This window comes from Cervus canadensis, chromosome 13, assembly GCF_019320065.1.
Source record: "Cervus canadensis isolate Bull #8, Minnesota chromosome 13, ASM1932006v1, whole genome shotgun sequence".
NCBI classification, from domain to species: domain Eukaryota; kingdom Metazoa; phylum Chordata; class Mammalia; order Artiodactyla; family Cervidae; genus Cervus; species Cervus canadensis.
Window position 1 is genome coordinate 56,867,013 of NC_057398.1, and position 13,897 is coordinate 56,880,909.

The 13,897-nt window shown below is 47.0% G+C and overlaps 1 protein-coding gene across 2 annotated transcripts in view; it reads right to left on the reverse strand.

The window, feature by feature from the left end:
* The window catches only part of TGFB2 (transforming growth factor beta 2), a 93,791-nt gene extending 80,151 nt beyond the window's left edge, over nucleotides 1-13,640 (reverse strand). The window contains exon 1 of one of the 2 annotated variants that reach the window (XM_043485977.1): nucleotides 12,223-13,640. In XM_043485977.1, the coding sequence (XP_043341912.1) occupies nucleotides 12,223-12,568 (346 nt within the window). In that variant the 5' untranslated portion in view covers nucleotides 12,569-13,640. The remainder of the gene's footprint in view (nucleotides 1-12,222) is intronic. The other variant, XM_043485978.1, reaches the window with a different exon arrangement.
* Between the last annotated feature and the right edge of the window lie 257 nt (nucleotides 13,641-13,897).

The following is a 13,897-nucleotide window of genomic DNA, read 5'->3' on the forward strand; positions in this document are numbered from 1 at the left end:
AGCGGCTGCCACCTCATTCCACGGAGGTGAAATGCACAGTAGGTGAAATAGTGGCCATTCAAGACTGAGTTCACACATATGAACAGCAAACTCCACTAACACACTAAACAACCTAAAGCTTGGGTGAGAACTGCTGCCTGAGAACCTTAGGTGATAGCCATCATTCTCCTTTGGTTCTGCCCAGCTACTTCTGGGTAAAAGCTGTTTCTCTCTCCTTAACTTCCGGAGCCAGATGCTAAGATGCAAGCTTGGATGTGGAAACCCTTCTTCCAGAAAGCCCTGACAGACATCCAAGCAGGCAATTCCTTTACCAGATCATCCATCTTCTGTAAAGACATGTCCTCAGTCTGTGATTTTCTTCTTTTTTTTTTTCCCTCCTTCTAAAGTCAAATCAGAGTTAAGTCACCCACCTATTTTTCTTTCTTTTTTTGGCCTTTCTCAGCTAGCAACTTAAAGATAGGAGTTTATTATAAGGAAAGAACAACTTCAATGGCATAGTCTTTAAGCTGTCAAAACAGAAGTGAAAATGAGATGAAGCCAATGGATAGGGAAATGTGCTGTGTGCTCAGTCACTAAGTAGTGTCTGACTCTTTGCAACTCCATGGGCTGTAGCCCGCCAGACTCCTCTGTCCATGGGATTATCCAGGCAAGAACACTGGAGTGGGCTGCTGTTTTCTTCTCCAAGGGATCGTCCAACCCAGGGATTGAACCTAGGTCTCCTGCACTGGCAAGCAGATTTTTTACCACTGAGCCACCTGGGGGGCCCAGAGAGGGAAATAAATAATCCCATAAGAAGAAACCCCCCCCCCCACCAATGGAAGGAATAATAAAGTTATTGCTACATATGATCTAGAGAGGATAACCTTAGTTGAATTTGGTCTAAGAAGTATTGAATTCCCAATACTGAAATGACTCCAAAACTTAAAAATTAGGTTATAGTTCTTAGAAAATTCCCATTTATGGGCAATAATATATTTTAGTGACCTTAAAATGCATGAAAAACTACTGTCTCCTTGTGTAGACAGTTCTTCCTGAGATCAATGTTTCTCTTAAAACCAAACTCTGCCTTCTCATTCACATGCTGGAGTAACAGACAAGGGCTGTGACAACAGCCTGAAGTTATGAATGAGCAGTTATTTGTGAACACGCTTGTCAAGACAGATGTGGAATCTGTCAGTGTAGTGTGGGTTAGATAGGGAAAGCCAAATGAACTGAGCCAAGGTCAAAGTCACAACATTTTTCTTTTTCCTCCTTGAGACTGGAAAGATGCTACAGGGCTTCCTGAAACTAACATCTCCAAAAAAGCAGCCCGAGTGTTACTCGGGTTCATGGTTGCCTCGTGACCCTCCTTTCCAAAACACCGTGTCTCTTCCTCAGGAACATGCTGCTTTCTACTGAGCCACGTGGAGGCCGCGAGGAAGGCTCGAAGGAAGAGCCACACTCTCTCCGTGGAGAGAGATGCATGCCGCATGCCAGTGTGAGAGCAAACAGCTGCCCGAGGAGGCTGGAAATGCATCCAAACTATTTTCAGAAGGTCTGGGCTTTGCAACATCCAGAAAGCATTTTCCATTTGCTTTAAGTTCCTCAAGTTGTTGTGATTAAAGGGGACATCTAAGCCCCACATTTCTGGCTTATCAGGCAGAACCAAATCCAAGGGCTCATTTCTGAGAAAAAAGGGAAGGGGTTGGTCCACGGAGAAGAGCTTTGTGGGCACCAGAAGGCATTCCCCTCCTTCCAACAGCCCCTGCTGCAGCTGCTGTGTCCACCTCTGTGTGACCCTATGGACCGCAGCCCACCAGGCTCCTCTGTCCATGGAAGTCTCCAGGCAAGAATACTGCAGTGGGTTGCCATGCCATCCTCCAGGGGACCTTCCCAACCCAGGGGTCTTCCCAACCCAGGGTCTCCTGCATTGCAGGCAGATTCTTTACCAGTGAGGCACCAGGGAAGCCCCCTAACAGACCCTAAGCCCAGTAAACTCGATTCCCTTTGGACAGCACTGTCCTCTCACGCCAGTGAAGTGGTTTGACTCAGTGGCTCCAGGAAAGCCAGGATGCTGCGTCAAACAGAGAGAACCTTCCTCTATTGACAGCTGCTGCTGCCCAAGTGCGGCCTGTCCTCTCGGACAACATCTCCTCCGTTTTCATTTCCTCCTCAAACCCTTTGCAGTAACTTCCCACCACCCTCTCCACTTCTTCCCACCCATCCTCCTCTGGGAGACTTCTACCCTGTAATGGCATTTTGTTGCTGAAGTCTGTTGCTAAATGAATTGCCTGGGACTTCCCCAGCAGTCCAGTGGTTAAGACTTCGCCTTCTAATGCAGGGGTTGTGGGTTGGGTCCCTGGTCAGAGAGCTAAGATCTCACATGCCTCATGGCCAAAAATCCAGAACTTAGAAAAAAAGAAAAAAGAAAAAGAAGAATACTGTAACCAATTCAATAAAACTTTTAAAAATGGTCTGCATTAAAAAAAAAAAAAAGTCTTTAAAAATGTTAGAAAATAATAAGTAATAAATAAATAAATTGCCTGGCAGTGAAGAAACCGCTGTGGCTGGTTCCTGGTCATGAAAGTTAGATGAGGTCCAAACATCCTGGCTACCTTCTCAATAGAGCCTCTCAACAGGGGAGGCGATGAGACAAGGAACCCGGGAGAAGGGGCCGAGCGTGGCCCAGAGACAAGCTGCCCGGAAGCCCCCTCGGCATATTAGCCTTTTATGAACAACATCCTCCCCCATCCGCACCCCAATCTTTGTTGGGTTTCAGCCTTTAGGGCCCAGAAAGATAAAGAGGCGAGTATTATGTAACTCATATGCATATTCAGAGAGATCAGTTAAAATCATTTCCAAAAAAATTTCCCTAGAAATGTACAGGCCCTTTGAAACAACTAGCAACACCCTGAGATGTCAAAAAAAAAAAAGAATGAAAAAGAAAACCGGATATTAATGCACTGAGCATGCCTAGCCAGACACTCCAGCTGGGAGGAATCCAGGATGTAGATCTCCTGTTTCTGGTGCCAGAGGTGGCTATTACCAGTCAGAGGCTCTGAAAGTTTACTAAATAGATACGTTTCCTGAGGGCAGATATCACACCCCCTCTTAATTTTATTTTCAATGTGTTTCTAGAACAGAGCGCTCTGCTATATACATATGGACCGCTCCTCTTCCAATCCACAAACATGAATGTGACTTCCCTGATGCTAGGTATTTTTCATATTCTAATACCTCTGAAATCCCAACGCCCTCTTAGAAACAATGGCATGTTACAATTAATTAATTGGCAATGAGAGCTCTAACTGGCATATGAAATTACAGACTGTTGCTTCAGGCGTGTCTGACTCTGCGACCCCAAGGACTGTAGCCTGCCACGCTCCTCTGTCCAAGGGGTTCTCAAGAATACTGGAGTGGGTTGCCATTTCCTACTCCAGGGGATCTTCTCAACCTAGGGATCCATATGAAATTATGGTGCATTGTGAAATCAGTGGTGCTTGAGATTCAATGCATAATAACTGCCTACAAAGCAAGCCTGTTAAGTGCCAGAAGCAGCTACACTGGGAATTTCTTTGCACATCATCACCCATCCTCCACGACCCTAGGGGGCAGGCCTCATCTTCTTCATGACAAGTGAAAAAACTGAGATCAGCTTAAGTGCTGGGGTTGTAGCCCAGCCACTAAGCCACGATGGCAGAGCCAAGATCTGAATTCAGCAGTGTGTGTTAAGTCGCTTCAGTTGTATCAGACTCTTTGCACCCCCATGGACTGTAGGCTGCCAGGCTCCCCTGTCCATGGAATTCTCCAGGCAAGAATACTGGAGTAGGTTGCCATTTCCTCCTCCCGGGGATCTTGACTCAGGGATCAAACCCGAGTCTATGTCTCCTGCACTGGTAGGCAGGTTCTTTACCACTAGCGCCACCTGGGAAGCCCCTCAGCAGGAAGCAGCTGAAATGTCCATGAGGCAGTTTGAGACAGCCAGGTGGCTCACCCAGACAAAAGCACATTTTAACAACTTCCATCGGCCTGGCGTAGGACTTCTTGCCTTTGAAGCTCCCTTTTCCCTTTCAGCCTCTGAGATTGTTCTGGTGCAATTCCCTTTTACTTATTCTCTTTCTTTTACTTATTGGATCTGTCTGGCTCTCAAGCCTGTGCTCATTAGACAACACCATCCTGCCTTACCCAATCAATTTTCAAGAGACAAGATGAATCTCCTGCCAATCAAATTTAGAAAAGTTTTGCAAAGAAATGATGGCAGTTCAAGATGAAGACCAGGAGACTTGAGAGATCACAATATTTGTATCAGCTGCCTGCAGAGATAAAAGCAGAATGTGTTAAAAACAAGAAAAAAGACCCAGGGTTGTAGAAAAGGATTCATAAATATAGTGCCTTCTGGAGGAAAAGAATGCAGAGCTTCTAGGAATAGAATTCCTGCCAGGAGAGGAAAGTCACCACCCTTTCAGGGATGTTCTATGTCACTTTTCAAGAGGGCAGGAAAAGTCATGCTCTCCATTTCCTAAATGGTCTCTATTTAGGGCTTCTATTACTTATACCTAAAAGCCTGACTTTCAATAAGACATCACTGATAGAAATAGTTATAGCCATGTCCTCAGATGTTGCAGGGAAAATACTCATATGAACTATACAGGGTTACTTGTGAGAAGGAAATACGTGCACACATGTAAAATATTTAAAACTATGCCTGGCACATAGTATGTACCTGCTGAGGGTTAGCTTTCATCATCATCATTATCACCATCATTTTCACTCTTATCTGCAAAACTGGAAACAGGAACTGGGTGGTTCTGAAAGGCCTGGTATTGCCTTTAGCATAGGAACAAGATCCATCAGGCATGGTTTCCCTGATAACGGAGGTAAGATTTCCATCTCTCCACATCTCCTGGTCTTAATGCTTTCAACTCACAGATCTTTCTTCTGGTGACTTAGTCTTATTCTCTAAAGGGAAACCCTCATTCATTTATTAAGTATTGGTTGAGCAAAAACAATCAGCTGTAAGAACATAGCTAAGTCCAAGTGGGTTCTCGTTCTGAAGTAGGTCACCAAGTGATGAAGAAGACAGGTCAGGTCAAGACACAGCTAGATTTTACCTACAGCAAAAGAAAAGAGGCTGAGATAGAGATGAGTATCAGGACTGTGAGAGTGCCGAGGAAGAGCTACTTAAATATGACGAGGAACATCAAAGAAGGTTTCATAAGGGGATGGCACTCACTAAACCTCGAAGGATCCTTAAAGGTGTTAAAAGATGGCTCTCTAAGTGGAAGAAACAACATAAACAAAGGCCTGACGGCAGGAAAATAAACGGCCCCTTTGGGTAAAGGCAAAGAGAGTGATCTGGCTGGAGTGTGGTTTTCATGAGAGGATTCAGTTGGGGGCAGAATGCTAAGCAAGGAGGGACCAGACCCTAAAAGGTCTTGGATGTTATCTAAGATATCTGAGATCTTATCCACAAAGCCAAAATTCTCAAGGCCTTCCTATGTTAGGATTAGACAGTGATGGGCCTGCTAGACTACCAGCCCCGCCAGTCTCTGTTCCCACCCTCTTGGGTGGCAAAAATCACCTAAGGACCAATCCGAGTGAGCCACGGAAACAGATCCTCTGAGGGAAAGTTACACAGAAATGAATGAGATGGAGGTCCTGAGACATCTGGGCTGGTGGGAGTGGTTCCCAGAGCGTTACTTTTAACCACATCGGAATACCTCTAAAATATCTTTTTAATATCTCATAACCAGTGGCATGTTATAGTCAATTGTCAGTGATGTTTCTTTCTTCAGGGCACATAAAATAAGGGTGCACCTTAAAATCAATGGTGTTTGGGAATCAGTGATTAATAGGTACCCTGCAAGGAAGGTCCACCAAGTGTCAGAGGCAGGGTTGGGGACTTCTTTACACAGGTCATGGTCAGTCCTTTGCAACCCTAGGAAGCCAGCATCTTCTTCATCTTAACAGGTGAAGAGACAAGAGGCATGGGTCAATGATGTTCCCCACTCTACACACGGGTATTCCAGAAGAGAGAAGAACAGGAAGGCAATCTAGAGCCTGTGGGGAAGAGGTCAACAGGGAGAGTTTATGAAGAGTTGAGGCCACCAAGCCCATCTGGCAGTAAGGTGGTGGTCACAGCGCAGAGCCGTTCTAACCTACCGGAGGTTAGAAAAGAAACGAAACCAGTGACAACCACCGAAACCGACTTGTGGTTGCAGCGCGACTCGAATTTCTCTCAAACACAGGATGGAAGCAAGCTTTGCAGTCTAAACAAACCCATCAAAGAGTCCCTAGTATGTGATTAAAGTGAAACTACCTGGAGGACACAATTCCTAGGTTAACAACTATCCTTGTTTAAAGAATATTAAAAGACAAAGCTCACCGTATGGTTTCAAAATGACAATGGAAATTGTGTTTATCTCGGCCAGACGCACACTTCATGGAGCTGTTCAGCATGGGCCCACCCTTCGGCATACGGGGAGAATGAGCACATTTGGGAAACCCACACCCTCTCTGCAGGGTCCCTCAGGACCAGAGGTGCTGCAGGAGGAGGGCTGAGCAGGACCGGAAGTGCTCCACGAGGAAGGCTGAGCAGAACCGGAAGTAGTCCATGAGGAAGGCTGAGGGAGCTGCTTCCAGAGCTCTTCCCCGCCCTGCTCACCTTAATACTGGGCTTCCCAGGGGGCGCTAGTGGCCAAGAATCCCCTGCCAATGCAGGAAACGTACGAGACGAAGGTTCGATTCCTGGGTCAGGAAGATTCCCCTGGAGAAGGCAATGGCAACCCACTCCAGTATTCTTGACTGGGAAACCCTATGGACAGAAGAACCTGGAGGGTTACAGTCCACGGGGTTGCAAAGAGTCAGACACGACTGAGTGCACGTGCATGCACGCACACACACACACCCCCACCCCTTAATACTTAACTTGTAAAGGGGTGGGTGGGACCAGGGAGGGAGAAGGACCCCCAGAGTCCCACCTTGGTGGTCGGTTTGCACATCTCCCTCAGGGGCAGTCTCCTCCACTCTTCTTCCCTAACCTTCTAAAAATGCAGCCTGAAGTGTGTTGTAATCTCTGGGCAAAGGCCTAGCAGTCGGTGACCTCCTCTGTTCTAACCCAGATTTGATATGGGATTAACAGTGAGTCATTAGCCCTTTTTTCACATCTCAGTTTCCGCTAGGAAACAGGATCTGTCATTCTTTCATATCTTTTTATATGAAAGAGGCTGTGCCTGGGTTACATCAACTTTTCACTAGGGAGAAGGCAGCATTCAAAAAGTGCAGTTCCTTGAGTCGACCCCAGGGGTCGCTGTGGAGACACAGCCGGCTCCCGAAGCCTCTGCCAGTTCAGCGGGTCCCCACCTACTCCTCCAGCTTGACAAAGCCCAGCCTCCATCCGGTTTGTAGGGACTCCTCGGAAGAGGAGAGCGGCCTCCCTTGGCAACAAAGACCGCCCAACTGCTTCAGTTATAACCACTATATTTCTTTTAGGGTTTTTCCCAGACTTTGAAAAGTAAAAGAAAGAAAAGAGGAAACCCTGGAAGAGAAGAACGTGGCCTAAGTTAAATGTGACCACAATTAGGCACTAGAGTTAGTACAAGCAATGATGCAATTCAATACAAGTGGGAGAATTAAAACTTTGTCTGCTGTGTATTAGTAACTCAGTCATTGGGGAAGTCTAGGGAAGAGGTTCAAGTCTGTCTTTGATCTCTGTGTCTCTCTCACTCACACATCCACACACAGAGAATCTTCAAAAATGAAATCCCTATCACTTGGCTGTAGACCTGAAACTAACACAATATTATAAATCAACTATAGTTCAATAAAAGAAAAAGAAAAATAATCCCTGACTATCCAGCAAAAATACTACTGTATTCTAGCAACTGCTAGTATTTTCCTTCATTGGGCAATTGGTTGACAGTCCAGCAATGTATTGGAGAAGGAAATAGTAACCCACTCCAGTATTCTTGCCTGGAGAATCCCATGGACAGAGGAGCCTGGCGGGCTACAGTCCATGGTGTCGCAAGAGACGGATATGACCTAGTGACTAAACCACCACCACCAGCAATATGTACATAGAAAAGATACATCCATGAATAGAATGGTAAGTTGCACCCCTGCCCCAAACCATACAGTGCTACTACTGTGTCCATTCTATGTTCCATGATTTCACTTGGCAATTTACAGGGGAAATAGAAAAGAAGATTGCCTGGTATTAAACGTTTAGCATTTATGTGAGTCAGTTACAAAAGAAACCTCATCATGATGTCTCCCGCTATACAGTTTGGTTTATCTAATTCAATATGACAGAATAAACCAACATGATTATTTACTTTCTTCCATTGCGTAGCTTGGAGATTCCACTCTTCCTGAGCATGAGCTGCTTATTTTCCTTGCAAGGAAAATCCAAGATAATTCTTTTTTCTCTGTCCTGACTAATATCATACTGCTGCTGACGGAAGTTACAGATGGGTGGAGTGACGCTACTGCTCAGGCTAAATGAATGGGAAGTTTTGATGTCTCTCTTTGAAGCCCTTTAAGATCATCAAAATATACTATATATCATACAAAAGAGTGAAATTCATAGTCCAACTTACTTAAGAAAACTTACTGATTATCTGTCTATTCTATGTTAATGTTCTTTTGATCCTAAAGATGTTTTGTTTTTAGGTTATTACTTTGGAGGTGGTGCTGCTGCAGAATTTAGCAATCCCAAATAAATCCCAGGGTCACCGGGCTTCTCCACATGGGAATTTCATGATTTTTTGATGTAAGGGGCTTGGGAGTGGGAAGAGGACCTGTCCTGTGCATTCTAGAGTGGTTAACAGCAATCCCTGGCTTCTCCATCCCCAGTCATGACATTCAAAAATGTCTCCAGACATTGCCAAACATTCCCTGAGGGTGGGGATAGCAAAAGCGGTAACATCACCACAATAAGAACCACAACACCTGCCTGAAATTTGTTACATGGGAAAGAGAGGAGAAAGAAAGAAAAAAAAAGTTTTGTCTCGTCCTTTTTCCTTTTTTGACTGTCCAAGTGTCTACATATTTCAATTGTTAATCATTTGGATTCTTGCTCCAATAAGTGGAATCACTCTTTCTAAATTTCTAAAGCCTAGTACAGTGTCTTTGGAATAGATGTGCCTTGAGATTCCAGTGGATTGTCAAAGGATGAGAAGTCCGCTAATTCCCACTGGGTAAAGTGTGGATTAACCTTAGCATAACTCCACTTTGAGCCTTAAACTAACAGCATGTGAAAAGATCAATACAAATAAATTCAAAACTAATCAGACCCCTTCTTCAAATGTTGACACAGTATTATTTATAACCCATAAATACCTTCTTGACTAAAATTTATCCTAGGAGATTGGCACCTGGCCAGTTCTATTCATATTTACTGTATTTATATAGTACACTGGTCCAAGGATAATATTTAAGACAAAATATGCTTCAAGGCATATACAATATCTCTTATATTTTTACTTTTAAAACTTTGCATTGCTAAAAATATTCGTCTGAACTGTATAAAATGTCCTGCAAAGGACTATCAAGAATCTGTAATGATATATAGCTCATTGAGTATAATTAGAGCATATTTGTAATATTTGAGTTGAAGTCACTCCCTGAACGCTAATAAGTTGGTGGTAAAAAATGAACCAGTGATCTTTCCCATGCCTCCATCCCTGGGGCTCGTGACCGTCCTCGGATTCCCTTTGAGAAATGACAGGCGCACTCCCTCCCCACAGCAGCTTCAGTTAAAAGTTAGGCGGAACAGTCCTAAAGAGGGAGACTTGGTATATAAGCCAATGCTGTCCTTTCAATTTGCCCTTTAAAAAATATGGTGGAGTGATTTTTTTTTTCTTTTCTCCCCTCTTTTTTTTGGAAGGGTTCTCTATATTCCAGTATAACTAGAAAGTGCTGGAAAATCAGTTAACCTACTTTCTATAAAATATCCACAGTCCTAGCACAGTAGTATCAAATCTGCTATTAATAAGACTTTCTGCTCCTAAACTTCCTTTCAGGCTTTAAGAAGCCTGCATTCTTTGTAGGAAAACTGATAGTGTATATTTTATCCTGTGCTGATCAGAGGTTTTCAATTTCTTTGGTAGCTGGGAGTGGAAACAGAAGGGAATCCACACACCCATCTTTAATGCCAACCTCTGAAATTCTAATAATCTGAGAATTTTCCCAGTTTGGTGATGATTATGATCCTGAGTGGGATCATCTCAATTCTTGAGATTGAAGAGGGTTTGAAAGAATGAACACCCTCTTGGGTAACTTGCTCTCTCCACCCCTATCTCAGGAAGAGATCAGACCTCCTCTGTGTTATAAAAATACCAGCAGTTCATTAAAGCTGTTGCAGGTAAACACTGAAGGGTTGGCTTGTTCTGATTCTACATAACATAACTGCCTGCCTGCCCAAATTCCAGTAGAAAGTCGCACGTGCTAGAGAAAGCAAACTGACTCAACTCCCTGTTGGGTCTCAATGATTTTGCACTAAATTACAATGAACTTCATTTCCTAATATCTCCAGGGCTCCATCCAAGGTAGAAAGCTTTCCTTCCTCCCACCCTCCTTACCCGCCTTCCCCCCACCCCGCATCACCAAGATGGAGTGTATATTATCACCACTGTGGTGAATGGTGTCATAATTACAATAATAAAATCGACCCCCTTGCCAGGATCTCCTATCTCAGCTCTGCTCTTAAACAAGAGATGCTGCTGCAGCAAAACAGAGGTCGCCAGGAAGACTGGGGTTGTATACGTCAGCCGATATTCTGAGACCATCAGATACAAGACATGGCAAGTCCCGGAACTACGACTTGTCAAACTAAATATAAATATTCAAAAAGAAAAGCACCACCCTGCAATTAGAACCTCTAGGATAAAACTACCAAGATGGCCATATTATCTCTGCAGGCAAGACACAGAGACTTTGTGAAGGCAGCCAGAGAGTATATAGGGCATGAAAAGGGGCGGAGAGAAATGGGCAACCAATGAAAAGTGTACGACTTGGGACTTGGAATACGCAAAAGTTGGAGCTTTTTTTTTTTTTTCCTTCTCCTTTCTTTTTCTTCTTCCTGGTATTTAACCCTCTCAGGTATCAATATATGCTTCTTCTTTGCTTTTTCTTTTTTTAAGAACTTGGAAATCATTCTAAGCTAACTGCCCTCTTCCCTTCCCCCCAAGAAACTCCAACAATAAATCATTTCACTTCCATGGCTACTGTATGCCAGCTGGTTTTGAGGACACTGCCCTCAGAGAAGCCAGTTTAAAAAAAAAAAAAAAAATCGGCTGTCCTCTACGCTGAGATTCAGGAATGCAACGAAGTGACTGCAGGAAGCTTATGAAAGGGCAGGGAACACCGGGCTCCAGAGTGAGAAAGATTAACGATAAACGCCTAAGAAAAACGATTTGCTACACCGGCGATTTTAAGAAGGCAGGTTTGAGAGGATTCTGGAAAAAAAAAAAAAGGAAGGAAAAACTCTTTTAAACGTAGTCAGAAACGAAGCTGTCCTTTCTACCATTCCAGGTGAAATCAAAAGGGGACGTGGTTACAAGATCTCGCCTTGGCGGGGGCGGGGGGATGTAAACACCCCGTCGAGGTCAGAGATTCAAGAATTGAGGGGTTGGAGGTCGGTTTTTGGAGGGGTTGCCAGATCGGGTTTCGTCTTGGCGATGCTGACTTTTTTCGGGGAGTTAGAGACAATAGGGAAGGCTCGCGGAATCAGCTGATAGGTCGGCACGGAATGGGGCGCCTTCCGGTGAGGCTCGTTTTGAGCCACTTTTTTTTTTTTTTTTTAACCCTTCGCGCCCCAGTTCGGCGGGCTCCAGGCCAATCGGAGCAAAGAAAACAAACCCACCGAGGTTTCCCGGTTTAACTCGGCCCCGGGGAGCGCCTGCAGTTTGACAGAGGAGGGCTGACTCCTAGCCGGTGGCCAAGTCGAGAATTCCAGGGAGAAGAAAAAAAAGAGAGAGAGAGAATAACGCCTTCTAAAGGACGGGGGCGTTGGGGGCGGGGGGGGGGGCAGAAATGGAGAAAATAAAGTCGCAAGTCCACGTTTTAAAACCTAATGTTCTCAAGCACACAGCTGGCAAGGAGGTGGGTGGGACGGAGGACCAGAGAAGGGGAAGGAGCGAGCCGGGGACCCCAGAGGGCAGGGCGATCCCCGGAGTGGCTGCGATTCTGGAAGCCTCGGGCAGCGCTAAGCCCCGGGGAATGGAAGCGAGGAGCGGTACTTACTTTCCGAGGGTAAGAAGGGCGGCATGTCTATTTTGTAAACCTCCTTGGCGTAGTATTCCTCGTCGCTCCGCTCGCGCTCGCAGGCGGCCGCCCTCCGGCTCGCCTTCTCCTGGAGCAAGTCCCTGGTGCTGTTGTAGATGGAGATCACCTCCGGGGGGACCTCCTCGGGTTCGGGGTAGTCTTCTGGGGGGCTGGTGAGCTTCAGCTTGCTCAGGATCTGCCCGCGGATCGCCTCGATCCTCTTGCGCATGAACTGGTCCATGTCGAGCGTGCTGCAGGTAGACAGGCTGAGCGCGACCGTGACCAGATGCAGGAGCAGAAACGCGCTCAGCACACAGTAGTGCATTTTTTTAAAGGTGGAAAAAAATTTTTTTTTCTTTTAAGTAAAAAAGTAAGAAGAAAAAAAAAAAAAAAACCTAGCAACTCTCAAAGTACAGATCAGGTAGATTTTTTTTTTTTAATGCGAAACTTTTGCAAACAATCGAGAGTCAATGTCCGAGAGAAAAAGGTATCTTGCTTGAATTCCTTTCAAAAGAAAAGGCAACGTCGTTCCCCAAGTGGAAATATTAATACACGACGGGCAGGGGAAACCTGCACTTGAGGGAGTCGGCAAAAGTTTTCTTGGAGCGACGAGATGGAGGGGAGGGGGGGGCGGAAAAAAGAGACGAGTGGCTATTAGGCAGAAATAAATTTAGCAGGAGGAAACGGAGTTCAGTATGTCAGTTTCGGGTGCGGAGTGGCGAATCTGAACTCGGCTCCTCCGGCCAAAAGGGAAGAGATGAAAAGGTCCCGGGGCTGGCAGCGGGCGCGCCGGCGGGAGGGGCGCGGGCCGCGCTGTCAGGGGGGCGGCCGAGGCCGGCCGGCTCCAATTTATATATTTCAAGAAGGAGCGGCGCGGCGCGGCCCTGCCTTCCACTGCGGCGCTGAGAGCAGGAGCGGCAGCAGCTCCGGAGCGAAGGAGCGCACACGTGTGTGAGTGTGTGAGTGAGTGTGCGTGTGAGTGTGTGTGGTGTGAGTGTGGGCGCGCGCGCGCCCGGGTGCGCGCGCTGGGGGCGAGCCCGGCCCGCGGCGGGGAGGCGGGAGAGCTTCGCTCGGCGCCCGGGACTCGGCCGGGTCCGGCGCGGGCCGCGGAGGCCGCGCAGGGAGGCGGCGAGGATCCTGCTCCCGGAGCTGCGCGCGGGGGCCGACACCCCGGCCGGCGCGCCGACCCGCCCGCTCACTCCACGTTGCCGCCGCCGCCGCCGCTGGCGAACGCGTCCGGCCTCCAGCTCCCTCCTTCTGCTCCTCCTTCTGCTCTCGCTCCAAGCGCCAACCCGGCAACAGGCGAGCGGCGGCCGCCGCCGTGGCTCTCGCCGCCCGCGGACCGCAGCGGCAGCCGGGCGACGCGCCGGCGGGGGAGTTTTATTCCTAGGGGGGTGGCCAAGGGGCTCCCTCGGACTCCCACCCCGTCCCACCCTCGCCTGATTTCTCTCCCACGTGGGCTTTTCTCGCTTAGGGCAGGAGGCACTTGGCAGCCCGCAGTAGGTCCTCTCCTGCTTGCTTTCTGCAGCCGGGCAGCCCCCTCGGTTTGCGCCCGAACGGCTCCCTAGACCGTTATCCTAGCTCTCCATCCCTCTCCGCGGGCCTGCTTCACTTGCGCTCTCGCCCTTCCCCGTGTCTCTTCTTTCTGCCTCTC